The 18,213-nt window shown below is 42.6% G+C and overlaps 1 protein-coding gene across 5 annotated transcripts; it reads right to left on the bottom strand.

Moving 5' to 3' along the window:
- Positions 1 to 100: 100 nt before the first annotated feature.
- On the bottom strand, positions 101 to 16,949 carry cnot1 (CCR4-NOT transcription complex, subunit 1). Of its 5 annotated transcripts, none has more exons than XM_081356389.1 (48): positions 16,714 to 16,949; positions 16,099 to 16,206; positions 15,892 to 15,990; positions 15,711 to 15,779; positions 15,564 to 15,618; positions 15,260 to 15,463; positions 14,965 to 15,133; positions 14,592 to 14,718; positions 14,359 to 14,472; positions 13,723 to 13,893; positions 13,494 to 13,621; positions 13,167 to 13,407; positions 12,962 to 13,081; positions 12,745 to 12,867; positions 10,582 to 10,733; positions 10,338 to 10,488; positions 10,039 to 10,240; positions 9,785 to 9,907; positions 9,264 to 9,388; positions 8,864 to 9,150; positions 8,675 to 8,753; positions 8,295 to 8,546; positions 8,069 to 8,209; positions 7,793 to 7,972; positions 7,583 to 7,699; positions 7,362 to 7,472; positions 7,181 to 7,258; positions 6,916 to 7,093; positions 6,689 to 6,837; positions 6,302 to 6,598; positions 6,058 to 6,198; positions 5,872 to 5,976; positions 5,673 to 5,792; positions 5,394 to 5,588; positions 4,976 to 5,118; positions 4,777 to 4,885; positions 4,533 to 4,702; positions 4,209 to 4,440; positions 3,881 to 4,126; positions 3,629 to 3,792; positions 3,224 to 3,341; positions 2,832 to 2,933; positions 2,567 to 2,740; positions 2,253 to 2,447; positions 1,933 to 2,113; positions 1,720 to 1,852; positions 1,183 to 1,317; positions 101 to 1,095 (listed from the first exon to the last, which is right to left on the bottom strand). In XM_081356389.1, exons 1-48 carry the CDS (start codon positions 16,813 to 16,815, stop codon positions 1,017 to 1,019), a joined length of 7,194 nt encoding a protein of 2,397 aa, XP_081212515.1. In that variant the 5' UTR covers positions 16,816 to 16,949; the 3' UTR covers positions 101 to 1,016. The 5 variants fall into 5 exon arrangements, with proteins under 5 accessions (XP_081212515.1, XP_081212517.1, XP_081212516.1 ...); XM_081356391.1 differs by having other exon boundaries at positions 2,298 to 2,447; XM_081356390.1 differs by having other exon boundaries at positions 8,316 to 8,546.
- Between the last annotated feature and the right edge of the window lie 1,264 nt (positions 16,950 to 18,213).

Genomic DNA, 18,213 nt, shown 5'->3' with positions numbered 1-18,213 from the left:
CCAATCAAAATCACTTGTACGCACATCCCAATTATGATTTATGAACTTCCCAAAAGGACTTGAATGCAGTTTTGACTTTGAAAAAATGCATTAAACTCCAGACAACATTACATACTGCATTAAATTTAGAATGAAATCAGAAAAAAAAAATTTAGTTGTCACAAATGATAGTGTGAACAACTTTAGACAAACCCAATGCAATCAAAATGGCAGGCAAACAAAGGTGCAGTTCAAGTGTTTAATGCAGTAACTACAGAATGCATACATACAGGAAATAAGTAGCGGAACTAAAGGCAACTACAAATTACTACAAAATACAACACGCGGACCAATACATTTACAAAACATTCGAAATCCTTACAAAATGAGCTGTATTGGTCCTTTTTTGTTCTGCAAGTTGAATCTTTGTACAAACAACAAAGATCCAATTTACCAACAAATTTCTGAATATTTCCACAATTGTACAAGTGCCAGGGAGAACCTCCAACCCAAGATTTGTTTCCTCACAGGTGCAAAACTAGTGACCCCCCCCCACCCTGCAGTCCAGGACATCGGTCCGATCCCATCAGCTCACCACACTGATAGCTCTCCCCTTAAAAACCAAACCTCAAAAAATAAAAGAAATTAAACAAGACAGCTTCCTTAGCCACTACCAAGCTTCCAAACAAAAGTCAATCCGTCTTGAAGGCAAAAAAATAATTTATGGAGAGTTTGGGGGAGCCAAACAGCAAGGAGTGAAATGTGCTCAAGCGTGTGCCTCACCTTTGACAAAGAAATACTCAAAATCTGCTCTTAAATGTCCCTTTTTAATATTTACATTGAACATTTTTAATTGTTGAGGGAGGAAAAAAATAACCAAAAAAGAAACTCCTCAGGTCAGATGCCGCCAGGTGGAAGGAAAGCGGTAATCCAGTGCCGGCTGTGTGTGGATCAGATGTGCAGGGTGTGTTGGAGGGGCAAATGAAGGGTTGGGGAGAGGAAGAGCTCTCTCTGGGCACAGGAGCAGTTCCTGCAGCCTAACTGGCACCTGTTCCCTCCATCACCTGCTGGGCCTGCTTCTGCCCCATGCAGCACTGAGCCACCGACTGGAACAACCTGCAGAGAGAGAGAGAGAGGAAACGTTGCAGATCTTCTGTTGTAACAATGCTGAATGAATGGATCGTGTCATGTTGGCCACCTTACTTCTCGATCTCTGGGGCGCAGTGCACAAAATCATGGCTCCAGAACTTAAAGGCAGGGTTCTTGATCAGCTCTATGAAGGTGATGAGCAAACCCCATGGGTGCGGCCTGTTCACAATCAACCTCTCCAGCAGGACCCTGCACGACAAGCACTTCAGTTAACTTCATTTATTACATTTTATTGTCATTTCTAAGAATTCCTGGTAACACTTTACACAAAGGGTTCCATTTGTTAACAGTTTATCAACTAACAATGAAAAATTATTTTAAAGCATTTATTTACTAATACATTAAAATGGAACAAAAACGAAATGAGCGAATCGGTGGGCGGGGCTAAAGAGGCAGTGATGTCAAAACTTTAAGGAAAATTAAATTGAGCAATTCATGACCCCTTTGATGATTGTAACTAAATTCCTTCTAAAGCAATCCGTTTAAAGTATTGTCTCCGTACAAATAATTGCATTCGTTCTTACAAATAAAAATTATATAAATAATGTTTAAACTATATATTTTTTTAAAATAAATCATTAAATGTCATACCTGGTGATCTGCTCTTGAATGGCTTCAGCATTGGCCTCGGCAAACAGATACAGCATGGTACAACTAAAGTAGTGTGTATGGCTGTTTGGATAACGCAGCTGATTGGCTATCGCATTCAGGAATAGATAGCGCCCTGGGAGGAGGAAAATAAGTCACAATGTAAACTAAAACTAGAGAGAGGGAACAAAAAAAACAACTTTTTTTGCATCTCACCTTCGGTGTCTAGATCGACTGCGAGGTTCTGAAAGATGTCCATGTGTGCCGAGTGCGTGATGGTGCTCATGGAAGGAGTGCTACCCTTGTTGTGGATGTGGGCAATGGCCTGGGTTCCAACGTACAGCACGAGAGCATTGATCAGCTGGATGTTGTAGCGGTTTCCAGGCTCATTGGACACCTGGAGGTACAGTGCATTTGTATGCAATTATTCATTAAAAATAAACAGCTGAGGGTTATGAAGTCAAGTTTGTGTTTAGACTCAGCGAACTAATGTTTTACTGTCAAGAGCCTAATAACGCCACAAAAGATTAACTTACGAGTCTGTTGTGAACGGTTTTGTGATTCAGAGTGGCACCCTCTACCTGCAGGTTGCTGCGCAGCTCAGAGAGGAAGGTGACAGGAGAACGGGTCTTGAGGTAAGAGTCAAGATCCTTCTTAAACTGGGACGGCATCACACCGGTGAAGTTAGTGAGGATGCGGGGAGCGATATTGATTTCACTCAGCATATCCACCTGGTGGGGAGACACCGATTATTACACACGCCACAATATAACCACAAGTATACTTTAAGATTACATACTAAACCACAAAGCATTACATATGATGTCAAATGTGATGTGCAATTCTCTACCTTCAGATTAGGGGTGAAGGGGTCTGGAAGCCTCATGTTGCGGGGGAAGGCACTCAGGATCAGGTTCCTCAGCTGGATGCAATTGGGCGGGATGACGTCGCAAAAGCCATAATGGTAGTCGCACAGGAATTCTGGGAAGTCGTGTAGCAGGACAAGCAGCACACGAAGTGTTCCCTTGAAGAATACAGAGGAAAAACAATGCAAGGTCACAAACTGACCCAGTGAACCACCAGACAGGCTTTTGGAGGAAAGACTGTATTAATACCTTGTAGAGAATTTGCATAGGTTTGTTGAGTTCAACATTCCTTAGGAAGGGTGCAAGATACTTGAACAAATCTATCAGCAGCTGAGCATACATTGGCCAACCCTGCATGAGAGGAAAGAGACGTTTAAGGCACAGAGGGTAGTCAGCGATTGACTGGCACGAATATGGGATGTGGAGGGACGTCAGAGGTGCCCAATCCTTCCCCTGAAAGGCTGCTTTCCTGCTAAGTTTAGCTCCAACACAACTGCATTTAAGTTCGGAGTAATCCTGAAAGCTCTTGATTAGCCATTTCAGGTGTGTTTTATTTAAACTTAGTTTAAACTTTGCAGGAAAGTGGTCCTCCTGGAGCAGGATTGAAAACCCCTGATGTATATCATACAGGAAATACAGACCTTTTGTTGTGGTGTGTGCGCAAGCATCCTGGCAATGAAGATGCGGTGAGAGATGAGCTCCAGCCAAGCATACACAAAACCAGGTGCTTTAGTCGGCCTCAGGATGTGAAAGGTGTTGCTGAAAGAGACGATGGTCCTTTAATACTCAGACTGATCAGAACCATAAAGGTGTGTTCACATTAGCAAGATTTCATTAACCATTATCTATTATCAATAGTGTAGAGATGTATGAAGCCAAGCTCACAAAGAAGTCACTTTCAAACCAAGCATATTGGGAAAAATCTTTTACCTACATCAAATTCCCAACCTCATGGATTCCTATTGAAATGACTGGAATTTGCCCATGAAAATTGGCCGAACAATGATAAATTTAACCAGGTCCCAAGTCTAAAACCGTGTGCTTACCAGAAGGCAGTGAGGGTCTGGAAGTTGATGGTCTCCAGAACATGCTCTGGTGCATTAAGCTCCAGCAGGAGCATAATGAAGATTCTGTGGTATGGAAGCTGTTGGAACTCTGTCTGCCTCACATCGTGATCTTGGATCAACACACCCACCACAATGCCCAGAACCTGCACCAAGACAAGAAATGCAGCATTAATCAAGACCTCAAAAAATAAAAGTAAACATTGAGCCACAAACCACTGTAAGCATTCCAACCTTGTTGAGCAGGTTGATTTTGGTGACCGTGTTGGTGGCCTCTCCGGAGTGTTTGACCAGAAGGGCAATGAGCCGAACAAAAGCATCCAAGTTATGGTAGCACTTGGCCCTGATGATGGCAGGGCTGGTGGTCGGGTGCTGCTGTTCGGCTTGAGCACGGTAACTGATCTCCACACACATCTCTGTGCACAGCCGGAAGAAGCGAGTGATGAGGTCGTCGGTCTTCAGGATGCCCTGCTGGTGCATCTGTGAAAGAACAATGCAGGTGTGACAATGAAGTAATGCAGGCCAATTCTAGCCTTTTTGAGTGCTCTTTAACCTGGCTAACCTGTCCAACAAACGCAGAGAAGGCCTTAGTGCTGTCCCTTCCTGCAGCTGCTGAGTGGTACAGGTTGACCCATTCTCTCAGCAGGTACTCTGCCTTCTCTCTAAGACCTGGTGGGTCATCATACTCAGAGGCTTGAGAAATCCCAGAGTGCATCATGAAGTTTGGCCCACCATGGTGACGATCGATCATGGCCTCGTAGTTGGAGCGGACAACATCCATCAGCTGGGGCAAACTAGTGGTTACACAGAAGTTGTCCAGATTACTTAAAATGTTCAGAAAAAAAATTAACATTCACTTCAACCAGTGGCATAAGTGGTATCTTACCCTTCAGGAGCGTTGGCTCTGGAGTGGGCACTGGTCCTCATCAGCGTCTCAATGGTGTGGAAGAGATCTGCTTCAGTGATGTGGCTCCCGCTGCGTTCGTCAACCAGAAGTAGCTTCACTAGCTGCATGGCGAACGCCACAGCCATGTAGTTCAGCCCGTTCTCCATGGACTGAAAACACAGAAGAGTAAGAATCGGCTCATTTACAACGGTTTCCTTTGAAGTCCGAGAGACACTATCCTCACCTGAGCCAGGTGCAAGTCGTACTGCTGCATGTTGACCAGGTGGTTTCTGATGAGGAGCTCTACGGCCTCAACGTTGTACTTGTATTCATCTCTGCACTCAATCAGGCATCTGCAGGGGGGCATAGAAGAAAGGGTTAGGACCTTTAAGACCCATCTATGCCTGAGACAAACAAGTTTACATCACAGTTGTGGTACTGGCCTGGTGATTTGTTTGTTGCACCACTGTGGACCATAGGCACGACCGTCCTGTAGGGCTTTCAGCACCAGCAGGTGGCACTCCCTGTAGCTTAGCAACAGATCAGTATCAGCACCACTGGTGGCATCCAGCAGACCCTCCACAGCCTGAGAGCAAGCAAGCAAAAGAGAAGTTAGATTTAAGCTGAGACCATATTGCAGGGGTGTCCAATCCTGCTCCTAGAGGACCAATGGTCCAGCAGAGTTTAGCTTAAAAAAATTTGCCTGGAAGTTTCTGGTGATCCTGAAGACCTTTCAGATATTTCATGTGTTTAATTAGGACTGGAGCTAAACTCTGCAGATAAGTGGCCTTCCAGGAGCAGGATTGGATAACACTGCCATATAGGCTTATTCCCCAAGTTTTCCCCCAGAGTTTATCTAACCTTTTGCAAAAGTCCCAGGGCAGCAATGCCATCACGGGAGTTCCTAGCCATGACAACTGCCTCCAGGAGGCTGCGTATGGCCTGGGTTTGTGGGTTCATGGCCAGCGCAGGTGGAATAGCATGCAGGTGCTGCTCAAGGTCCGAGATGCACTTATCGTAGATGTGAGCCACATCATCAGTAGGCCATGCCTGTTGCTGCAATGTAGAAAAAGAACCTGTGAGTTACTCACCCAATGTGACAACCATACAAAATCTCTTCAAGAACGACAGGGGCTGTACCTTCATTGGTTGAGCAAGGAAACCCGTGGGCTGCGACAGGTCGTTACTGGGTAGGAAGCCAGGAACGTTTCGGGCGAACTCCTCATAAACAGCCAGCTGTTTAGGATCCACTCCACCGACCTGGAGAGGAGCAGCCAGTTAGAATCTAACAGTCAGAGAGCAGTACATACACTCAATGACCTTTGCAAAGAGCGCTCACCTTCAGTCTGATCTGCTCTGGCATACGCTCAGCCTGATAGGTGAGTACCATGGGGTCACAGTAGCGGCGGCCTTCTTGGCGAGCGTGCTTCCTCAGCTCAAATTCCTGCAAGATACAGAAATTAATCAGATTACACTAGACGTGAAAAGCAACTGTTGCAACAATTAGGACAGAGCAGGGACTTACAGTTGCCAGTCTCTTGTCCATCTCAGGTCCAGCTTTCTCCACTGCTGTCTTTTGGATAAAGCAACACGCAAGCTCACAGTTGTCCTGTGCGATGCGAGCAGCTGCCTCTTCCATCATTTCTCTCTGCTGGGGTGTGGGAGCCTGAAATGTATGTTCATCCAGTCAAAATTCTTAAAGTGACTAGAAGTCTTGATTTTGAGCTAGGAAGGGTGTAAATTTTGAATGAGAGAAAGTTATTCCGTACCCTAAGAGCTGCTGCAAAGCTGTTCTTCAAGTTGGTAGCAATGCTCATGAGCAGCGGCTCTCTGCAGGTGATCATGGCCATGCCGGCGGTCAAGTTGCGCATCATGTGGTGGGCAGCCACGCGCATGTGAGACTCCTCGGAGTCTAGCGCAAAGTCCTTCCGGACTATCTGCTCGCAGGTGGTCATGGCGATCTTGATTGATCGGTCCACCACTGGGTGCACAAGCTCCTGTACGGCACGCTCAATTGCTGGTCTCACGCACTGCTTCAGCTGAGGGTGGGCCTGCAGCAGTGGGATCTATAAAAAACAGTGAAGAAAAGGTAGAGTACAATTTAAAAGCATTCAAAAATAAAGTTTATAAATTGACTTTATATAAGTGAGACTTACGTTAACATTGATGGTGATGTGCGGGGCAAGGCCAGCCAGGGCATACACATTGATGTCATGGTAGCTGAACTGTGGCGTGGGTGGCCCAGTGGCCGTACAGGTTGTGGTGGTGGCCGGAGTCGAGGGAGCAACTGTAAATGAAACTGAGTCTACTTATGGTTAGACATGGAAATATAAAATTATAGAAAGAGTATAAAACTTTAAATGTGCCTGTTTTAGTGTTATACCTGTAGTAACTATAGGCAGCATTTCTTCAGGAGGCTTGGTCTCTTTCTTTGGTGCAGAGAGCTGCTCTTCCAAATTCTTCAGCTTCTCTTTGTCTCTCAGCAGGTTTCCTGGCTTCAGCTCACTGATGTCCAGAGACAGATTCTTGCAGAGCACCTCGATCTCAAACTTGAGGTTAAGCTGTAACAAACGAATTGTGGGATTCAGTGAAAACTACACTAGATGCTTATGGCACCATATGCTTAGCGTCAATGAGAAGTGACTGACTTTTAAGTCATGTTCTTGGTGGAGCTCAGCCAGTACATTCATGATGCCCATGGTCCAAGGGTTCTGCGGTCTGAAGATCTACAAAACAGTGCACAGATTAAGGTTATGTCGTCCAGGTATTTGCAAAACTGGCCCACACAACACCTGACAGCAAGATTGGTAGAGAAAATTGCATGATTACCACACTCCGCAGACTTGATTCCAAGACTTTGGCCACAAAGGGAACAACATACAGTAACTCCTGCTGACCTTTCACATAAGCCTCCAGCAAGAGAGACTTTAGCTCCAGATCCTATAGAAGAGAGCAAAACAAATGCAGTCACACTGCAGGTATAAACTAATTTGATTCATTTTTAAACATCTATAAATGTTTCAATCACAGGTGATTGATAATGAACCCACTGTGTATAGGATGGGTTTGTTTTTAGCAAGGGTGATCATTCCAAGCCAGTGACCCAAATTCTTCAGCAGGGATCGATCTGAGAAGTTAGCAGCTGCCTTATCAGAGGTAAGAAGGACCTGAGAAACAAAAAAGGACAACATGAAGTCACCTTAACATAGCTATACCCCTTTTGTATGTCCTTGAACTTGCTTTTTTTAAAAAAAGTTTACCTTGATGTTTCTGTAAGTCTCATTGAGAACCATCTTAACAAACTCTGGGTTTTTCAGTGTGTCCAGAAAGTTAGAATACAGGCTGTGGAAGTTGGGCTCAATGCTGACGCGCTTCATGACCAGGTACTGAGACACCCAGGGCATGAATTCTTCTTTCACAGTCTCTTTCAGTTCCTCCACCTTCAAACAAACAGCAAGAGATGGTTTAGGATTTAAAAACACAAACGTCTTGATATAAAATGTAGCATGCCAATGAAATCAATTGTAAAAACAAACCTTTTGGGTCATGTTTGATTGGGACAAGTTGTTGAAGATGAACGCAATCTTCTCTTGAACGTTCTCTGGGGGTTCAACGATCCTTTCTGTCTGGTCTGTGGCCACCAACAAGGTGTCAATGTTTGTGGTGTTGATTGAAGGCTGGGGAAGAAATTAAAACATCAAATAACAGATGAGTGTCTTAGTCTTAGTCACTGTTCCATAAATGTAATTTTCTTATATTTACCATTGATCTGTGTTCACTTACTGGCACATCCTTCTTCGGTCCAAGAGCTGTAGGTCTTGTGATGGTGGTGGTTTTGGCAGCAGTGGTGGTCGTGGTGGCTGTGGTCACTAAGGTGCTGGCTTGGACAGGTAGGGGGGCTTTAGGGGTCTGAGACTGAGCTTGAGCCTGGGCTAGAGCCAGGCTGCCTGGGGTGGTGATGGAGCCCTGCATCTTCACAGGAGGGTCTCTGGATTGCTGGCCATATTCTATATACTACACAGAGAAAATGGACAACATGCATTGGAGACTTATTCAGCTGGAAGTTTAACCGACTAGTGCAGAGTGAGAAATTATGGAAAGATGCTATAGGCATCTACCAAAATAAAACTGAACTAGGTTACCTCTTGTAAATGGTGCGGGAACTGCAGGAAATGGGCTATTGACGCCAAGTGCTGACAGTACTGGGGATAGTCCTTCAGTCTGAGGAAGAGAGTGGCTCAGATTTAAAACAAATGCACAACTCAGTATAGTAAGTCAAAATGAGATATTTATGGTATGTTGGCTGGAAAAGCATGAACTAGTGACAGTACCTATTTTTAAATCTATCTAGTGCAGCAATCCCAAAGTAATACATCTTAGATCCGAAAGGTTTGCGTAAGGCTTCCAGGACGTATCGTAAGGCCAAGCCCAGCGCCATGTATGTGACCAGGCCCTTCTCAATGATTCCCCCGAAGAGGCATGCGGTGATGTGCAGCTCTTTGTCTGGATACTGAGGGAAGAATCTGTACTCCTCAAACAGATTCCTCAGCATGCAGTTAAAAACTTCCCGTTCCCGCTTGATGTTCGAGTCCTTAAATCGCTGCAGCATTTCCAGCACCTACATTAAAAGAATAACTATGAATGTGAAGACTGCACCTGGGAAATTAGTGTTGAGGTATTAGGAATGAACAAGTGTGTCATTCCTCTCATTCAGTTCCAATTCAATCTCACCTCATCCACAGACATTGTGGGGTGTGGCGGATGGTTGTAGATGCGCTGGAAATAGCTGTTTGCCTCGTCGTCAATCTCCTTACTAAAGTGCTGGTTTGCCTCGGGCCACACCTGAGAAAGGTCAGCTACAACATAGAAAAACCAGTTACCACACTTTATGCATTTAAACATCACATGTTAAAAGAACTACAAAAGTACAAATTCAGAGAAAACAAAACAGAAGTTTCTGGCAAACAGCTTGTTTTCCTTCATAGGTCTAATGGAAGAAAACGGATGATATTTTCACACAGATCCAAACTAGTTGCCAAAAACATCTTGCTGTAATGTAGACTGACCTGTATTTCCTCTTAGATTGTAATTACTTTTTTGGGCCCAGGGATGAAAATTACACAGATTAAAGACACTTTGAAATGGATGTCAAAAGGACTTTGAGAAACTGAGGGCCAGTTTTGAGAGGAAATACAGCTTGAGGCACCTGGCACTCTCTCAGCCACACCACCACTTACAGGCCTTCATCTTACTCTGCTGAAATGTGGGAGGGTTTAGCCCCGGTGTGCTCATCTTCCTGGTGCCGAAGGGGTCGCTGCTGACAGCAGGCATGCCCAAACCTGAGCCAATCCCAGTCAAGCTTGAGCTCAGAGGACCTTGAGAAGCAGTTCAAGAAATTGGTTGAAAATCTAATTTATTTGTAATTGGTCCAAACTTGAGGCTGAACTACTGTTTATCAAAATTTATTTATTTTCAGAGTTTATAAATTCACACGAGTCTTATGTACCTTGCAGCTGCGAAGAGAGGGGGTTAATTCCTGGGAAAGCTGTGCTGGGGTTTGGGTTTGGTAGGGTTGAGAAGGCTTTGGCTGGGGACTGGGGGTTACTGAAGGCAGAGCCCTGCAGGCTGGGGAATCCTTGCATGCTCGGGGTATGAGAGGTGGACGAGACACCTAGACTCAAAGAGCCCATTGCAGCGAGAGGGTCCATCTGGAATACAACAGGACAGATTTGAGTACATCATCAAAAATCAGTTCAGGGAATCTTGACACTTATAGCAATCTTCAGTAAGTAAGGTCACAGTTACTTGAACAGGTGAGATAGCATCTAAGCTGCTGGTGCTGGGAGCTCGTCCCTTTGGCAGGACTCCTGGTGGCGGCTGTCGGGCCTTGTTCATCACATTGCTACAGTTGGCCACCATGGTCAAGATTGTCTCGGACAGCTCTTGAGACACACTCCTGCTCAAAGAAGCCAGCAACAAAACTAAGTGTTTAACTGCAACCCAACCATTTCTTGAAATGCTTAGTAACATGTAAAGGCTCTATACGGACCCTGCACAAGACTGCAGACATGCAAGCATTGTAGCCAGTGTTTCAGGAGGAAGTTGAGCACTCTTCGGCTGGTCTTTCTCTGGGGTCAAACCACCCATGATAGAGGGACATCGTCTTTTCAGGAACGTGACGCACGCCTGGATGAACGGCTCCTAATGGACGAAGACAAAACACGTCAGTCTTTAGTGACTTCAAATACATTGCCGGTCAAAAGTTTTGGGGTCAGTAAGATTTTTAGTTTTTGGAAAGAAATCAATTGTTTAGACTAGAGGTCGACCGATAGTGGATTTTACCGATCCTGATATTTAGGTTTGACCGTACGTACATAATCGCGAATAACCGATTATTCAACCGATATTTTTTTTAATGGATACTGGATTAAAATCAAACAAAAGTAAAAGTGCTGAACTGAAATGTGCTAAATTAAAGAAATGTATAAATATGAATTTAATATACTTCTCGTAAATTTCTAGGTAACACTTTGCAAGTCCCATTTGTTAACATATATAAGCTAGCTTTCATGAACTATATGCAATATACGTTTTTACTGCATGTATTCATTTTGAGTACAATTGTACCTTGATCATTTATGTTAGTTCATAGTACATTGAGTTTTTTTATTTTATCTATTATTACCTTAATTTAAAATGTATTACTAAATGTTGAAATTAAACTAACAATGAATAATACTTCTACAAACTTTATTAACTTTAGTTAATGCTAAAAATGGAATCTTGTTAAGTTTTACCATTTCATATAAGAGTCATGCTTAAAGATGGCCATATTTAAATATCTGCAAGGGCCAGAGCATTAAAATAACAAATGTAGACCAGTATTACATGTACAGTCTCTCACTTTATTTTATTTCTATTTTAAAACACTTGACTATCTAATCAAAATAACTTATGTATTGTAGTGATTAAAAAAAGAACTTAAAATCGAATGCGTTTCTGATTTGTTTGTTTCTGTCGGCTGCATGAACATATCAATGTTGAGAAAGCAATCACGTCACTAGCTTTAAATATGCAACTTCGCCAGCTAATGAATACATAAGTGACCAGATGGATATAAACTAATGGAAATAGATGGTAGCAATTGCAACAAAACATTTGTGTCACGTTTGTGTTCGTTTTTGTCATTGCTTTAATCGCTTGAGGTAGCCAGTACTAATGTTAGACCTCTCAGCCTCGATGGCAAACATACTGCTGTTCTTTCTCTGCTAATGCAGCAACTTTATAAAGATATGGCAATATGTAGTTCAGTGTTCTGTATTCAAACTGTTTTACTGTCGAAGTCTTAAATGTGCATCTGAAGTTTCAGCGCTCTCCATGCAGCGTGTTCTCTGTGCTGCGCGTAGCCTCACGTTAACATAAACAACTCAGCCAGTGATCGTTTGTTATTTGGCCTCTAAAGGCCACTCTCACTCTGTATAATGACAGCAGTCTCTTCTCAGTGCTCTCGTACAGCAAACTCTTCTCAGCCGCTCTAGCAACCCCAAAAAACTATTGGTGTGGATTTGTCGATAACGATAGTTCCACCAATCAACTAACGCTACCGATATATCATCAAAACCGAAAAAAATTTCAACAGTGATAAAAATAAAATATTTCTTGAAAACAAAACTAAAAGAACATGAGACACTAAAGACTGAAGTAATAGCTGCTGAAAATTCTGCTTTGCCATCACAGGAATAAATTACATTTTATATAATAAGTTAAATATATTAAAATAGCAGTTATTTTATTTGTTATTTTAAATGGCAAAAATCTCAATTACAGCTTTTACTGTATTTTTGATCAAATAAATGCAGCTATGGTCAGCGTAAATACAGTAACACATTAGTTTAGGGTCCAATTCTCACTATTAACTAGCTACTACTTAGCATGCATATTACTAGGATATTGGCTGTTTATAAGTAACTATAAAGCCCATATTAATGCCTTATTCTGCATGACCACATTCTACATCCCTTATTCCTACCCACTACCTGAACTTAACATCTACCTTACTAACTATTAATAAGCAGCAGTAATTAGGAATTTGAGGCAAAAATCATAGTTAATAGTTAGTTAATAGCAAGAATTGGACAAACTAAAGTTTGACCATAAATACTTACAGACCCTAAACTTTTGAACAGTAGTGTAAATTTGAATGTTTACTTACCCCATGCTCTCGTATTTTGTCAGTGAGCCATTTGTCAAGTTTGAGGTATTCACGGCGAGAGGCAAGTGCAGCAAGGTCAATTACAAAGGCAAATGGAGTACCATTCAGCAGCATCGATAGAGACTGCAATGTACAGAAACATAATTAAAAAAAATATTTCAGAACCAGTTTTGCAAACCTATTCTCTATGTCGTGCAGGAGTTGAGAAGATTGGTACCTTCAAGTCCTGAGCCACATCCAGGATGCGAGATAGCTTGGCCTGGTCGTATTGCTCTCCTCTCATGTACCACTCGGCCATAGAGTGCATGATCAGCTGGCGGATTGAGGGGGACTGGCCCTGGAAACATAACCCAGGCACATTAGTACACGGTGACACTATAATGAAACTTTGTGCCGTTCAAACAGATGTCAAATCCACCCACCTGTCCATGCCAGGCATAGTGCAAGATGATGGCGGAGTTGGGGTGGTTGCCCAGGAAGATGGGCATGAGGGTGGAGATGAGCTCATGACGCAGGGTGTGCCAGGAGGTGCTGATCTGTAGCAGCGCTAGCACCAGCATGTCTGGGCAGTGCTTGATGGGAAAGCTAAAGAGCTGCTTCACCTGCTCATAATGCCCAACTTCAGATAGGCGCAAGAGGCTCTCCACAAGGTCCAAGCTCTTCCTGTTGACCAAAATGAAAGAAGATATTAAACAAAGATGGACCAAACTTGGACTAAACAAAGATTGTTTAAATTGCTCAACACTAACCATGTAGCTATCTCTCTGTTGTCATCCTCAGGTGGGGCCTTCAGGATGTCAATAGCAACCGTATGACAGGGGTAGTCAGCAAAGCAGAACACTTCAGGACTCATCAGGGAGTGCTGAATGAACGATAACTGGAGAACAGAACAGCAGGGATTCAATATGCTACTTCATTTCCATTGCAAAGTTCTGGACGACTAATTTAATATGATTTGGCATCAATTAAAAACTTTACCTGTCCTTCTGCATGCTTCCATGGTCTGTAGATGAGATCCACTGGGAACACCTCCATTCCCAGACCCCTCTGGACCCCATATACCACTATCTGAAGCCCCTTACTGTCCCGGATCAGAAAGCCTGGGTGATCAAGCTCATAGGTCACCTCTTTGAAATTCAGATTGGGGTTCTGGGGAGAACAAGCACAGTCAAATACAGCTAAAAATATGGGGAAATTTAACTGCATAATAACTAACATTTGACCTTGTAAAGCATTTAAAAATGAGAGCTGCATGATTAAATAAAATCATCATATGGCTTAGTGCAATTATCCAATCGCAAACAGACTGATTTAAATGTATGCACTGCAATGCTATGCTCTGATTTTTTTTGTCGCTTATAACATGCATTTAGGACAAGAACAAGCGCTTATTAAACTAGCTTAAGTTAAGTGGTTTTCTGCCAATATCATATTGATATACAATACATTTTTTGCCAAATTATGTTGCCCTACATACAAGCACCGCAAACATGGAGCTTTTTTTAATGGTAACATTTTTACTTGCAATCACAATTTTCATCAGGGATAAAAACAATTAGATTTTCCCCACAGACTGTGCAGCTGCAGTCCCATCTAAAATAACGAGAACCTTACCACTTCTTTGACCACATCAATCAGAACTTCAACATTCCAGGTGTGGGCCTGAGAGCCATCACTCTTGTCCTTCCCATCACTCCAGATCCCTCCGCCCACTGGATTGGAAATGGACTACAGATACACAAACCAGTTACTCAAACCTGCTCACACTCCCTAATCTCGGTTTAAATCAAGCTTTGGTACAATAGAATTCCAGCAGAACCAAAAACACACCCAGACAGAGAACGTACCTGTAGGCCAATGCCGTCTGACAGCCCGGAGTGAGTGCGGGCCATCATGCCCAGCACTCTGGCCACCTGACTGGCTGTCACCTCTCGCACCCCATACTGCAGGATTATGTTCCTGCACTCTTCAAGACTGTGGAAACAATCAATCAATACATGTGAATCCCTTTAAATGTCAACAGCACATTTTAGGTGTTTTCCAATTAAAAGTTCTATCAATTTACATTTTCCCCAATGGAGCGCAAAACTTTTTCTAAACACTAACCACATTTATGGCAAAAACATGCCAAAATCCTTCAAAAATTAGTTTTTTTTACAGGTTTGGAACAACATGGGAATGTGCAAATGACTAATTTAATTTTCAGGTGTTTGTTAATACCTTGCACAAAAGCCATAGCCAACTTCTTGCATGAAGTCAGCAAGGGAACTCTCCATCATGGTCTTGTTTAAGTCTCCAGAGTCTGGCAGGATCCTGTCCATGAGAATGTCCCGTTTGTCAGGGTACAGCAGTGGTGCGAGCACCACAGGACAGCGCTCCTGCGGGAAATCTGGGACACAAACAAAAACACAGGACTAAATGACTCTAGAGCACAGCATGAGAACTGATTTCAATCTGGAGAACTAGCAAAATCTAACATGTAAGAAGCCATCTTGTAGTAGGTTTTTCTACTAACCTCTGCACAGTGTTTTGAGGAACGCGTCAATCTGCTCTTGTCCGACTCCGCTCGTGCCCTTCTGCCCGAACAGAAGATGGGAGAGGAGCAGATGCAGAACCTCTATGGCAATGTCCTGGAAGCCACCTTCCTGATTCCCTCCGAGGTCCGCGTCCACGTACGAGCGGAGAAGGTCAGGAAGCTTCTGCTTCACAAACTGAGCAGCTGTGAAAGAAAGCAACCAGGGTTTGTTGCGCCGAAAACTTTCACATCTAATGCCCCAGAAGCGAAACTGAAACAAATACTTCAGGAAGTGAACACTTACCAAACCCTCGAAGGTCTGCGTTGCTGGAGTTCAGCAGAGCAAGGCCAAAAATCACCTGGTGAAAGAGACCGATTTAGTTCTCACATTAATTTGATGAAAACTACTATTTTTTACTTTTTGAAATATATTGGAAAGCTTTTTGCCTACCTCTTGAACCTTGCTTAGCTTGAGAACTTTACTCAGCTGAGTAAATAAATGAGGTGACGGTTTCAAACTCTACAAACAAGCAGACAAGCAACCAATGAACAAAATGTATTATAAACAAGCACTTAATCACAAGACTGGCATTGAATATAAAAGGTTAAATTTGAAAGGTAGATGAACAAACCTTTTGATAGTGCAGGGGATTGTCAATGGCGTAGCAAAGCGTTGAAATAAAATTTGGTTTTGTAATAAGAGAGACACACTCCTGGATCAGAAACTGTGTCTGAAGCAAATAAGAGATGGGAGATAACATTAAACAAATATTGAAACTAATATGCTTTTATTTTTGATAAACAGTCTCTATTTTCAAAGCAGAAGCTACATATATTACCTGGTGGAAATCTTTGCCACTGCTTTTACCATCGCCACTGAAATCCACATGGGAAAAGAGACAGCGTAACAAATGCCGGTCTGCCTCAGGGCCGTGACGATTCACAATCTGAGAAAAAGTGATGCATCAAATTGTAAATAACTTTAGTTCACTGATGGAACTAACAATGTTCACTTAATATTCCAGGTTAAAAACTGATAACTACGGCAATGTTCAGACTGCAAGCAAAAAACTAATTTTTTGCATCACACTTGACAACACAAAACATCAAAACTGGTGACGGCAACGCTGCTATTCATACGATGTTTAAATGGTATGTCCCAAGATTTTGCCATTTTCCTGTCCGAACTCGATAGGGTGCCTATTTGGAGAGCGAGATGAGGCACCATTTTTACTGCATCCTTTTTGAAAGCCTCATCACATACGTGGGTACATCTTTACCAAAGCAACCCATGCAGCAGTGCTGGTTTTGTTTGGACAAATCTTATTTGATCACTTGCAAATAATAGTGCGGACAGTCTGCCTGTAGATCTGATTTGAGGAAAAAATCCAATTTGTCTGCAGTCTGAACATAGCATAAATGTATTTATGACACCAAAACACTAATGCACTCACATGTTGTATTTCTTGCTGGCTGGCTCTGTAGTTTTTCTTAGTTAAATTGTCCACCAGGTAGCTGATTTGAGACAAAGCCAGCGAGAGCGAGTCAAGATTCATTGCTGGTTGGGGCGGAAGCAGGCGGCCGAGCCCGGCGCAAAATCACCATTATTCCCCTTTAGTCACTTCAGTGATAGGTTACTTCTGTCGGTCCCCCCCCCCCCAAAAGGTGTGAAAAGTGTCTAGTTTCCAACAAGCAGAGTCTCTGGGTGGATGCTGATTCCAAGTAATGTCCTTCAGTGCACTTCTTAGTGTAACATCTGGACAAACATAATGAGATACAAAAAGAAAGGGTAAATTAAAACGAGTAGATCTTCAGTTATCATATAAAACATTCAACAATATGTCCATAACACATTAAAGAGACAGTTCACCCAAAAACAAATAGTCATTTACTTGTTCCAAACCTGTATGAATGCAAAAGATGATATTTTGAGAAATGTCTTGTTTTTGGTCCATATATTATGAGTCAACATTCATCAAAATCTCTTATTTTGGGACCGGACTTAATTATTTCTGTGGAACTCAAATGGCGTACTACACATACAATGCATTACACGGTCTAATGCAGCGATCGGTGAACCTCAAGGCACACAGAGGGATTAGTCCGCTAGCACAGGATAAAATCTCACGCTTTAATAGTATTTATAGCACCTAACTTAATAAAACAGGCTGTGAGAACAAAATGTACATGTGTATGCAAGTTTGAGAGCTTTTATTTAAATCAAATACCAGTACATACACCTCTTTAGCTATTATCCCTCTGCGCGCCAATGTTGGCAAACTTTTTAGCATTTTTATATACCGATACATCTGTCTTAGCACCTAATTAGCTAGGAGAGCGCAGTGAGTGCTTTAATGTTGCCGACCCCTTGTCTAATGTATTAGTCTTATAAGGTTATTTTGTCATTCGACATCAGAGTCTGATTGTCCCTCCACTACACAAGGAAAGCAGCAACAGTTGACAGCATGAAGTGGCCAACATTCCATGCTTCATTTTTTCCCCCGGTTAAAGGGATAGTACACCCAAAAATGAAAATTCTTTCATTAATTACTCATCCTCATGTCGTTCCAAACCCGTAAGATGTTCGTTCACCTTCCGAATACAAATGAAGATCTTTTTGATGAAATCTGAGAGCTTTCTGTCCCTCCATAGACCACTACACAAATAGCACTTTGACGCTTCAAAAAGTTCATAGAGAGATCTTAAAACTAATCCATTTGAATTAAGTGTTTTTTTTCTAAAATTTTCTGAAGAGACTCGGTCGATTTATATGATGAACAGATTGAATTTAGGCTTTTATTCACAAATATTCATCTACTCGCACATCAGTTGTGGTAAACGGAAGCTCAAGCATGTTCGCTTGAAGCATGAGAAGCAATGAGGTTCATTCTCGTGTGTTACAGCACGTTTGAGCTTCAGCAAGAACCAACGAGGTTCATTTGCATGTTACGCAG

The sequence above is a fragment of the Scardinius erythrophthalmus genome (assembly GCF_964197995.2).
Source record: "Scardinius erythrophthalmus genome assembly, chromosome: 24".
Taxonomy (NCBI): domain Eukaryota; kingdom Metazoa; phylum Chordata; class Actinopteri; order Cypriniformes; family Leuciscidae; genus Scardinius; species Scardinius erythrophthalmus.
Note: the sequence above shows the minus strand (reverse complement) of the source record. Positions and strands in the feature narration are given on the sequence as shown.

Coding starts and splice junctions, on each gene's coding strand:
- cnot1 (XM_081356389.1), bottom strand. CDS start 16,815: ATGAATCTTGACTCGCTCTCGCTGGCTTTGTCTCAAATCAGCTACCTG. Junction 13,408..13,493: donor AACAGAGAGATAGCTACATG/GTTAGTGTTGAG, acceptor TTTGGTCAACAG/GAAGAGCTTGGACCTTGTGG. Junction 1,096..1,182: donor TGCGCCCCAGAGATCGAGAA/GTAAGGTGGCCA, acceptor CTCTCTCTGCAG/GTTGTTCCAGTCGGTGGCTC.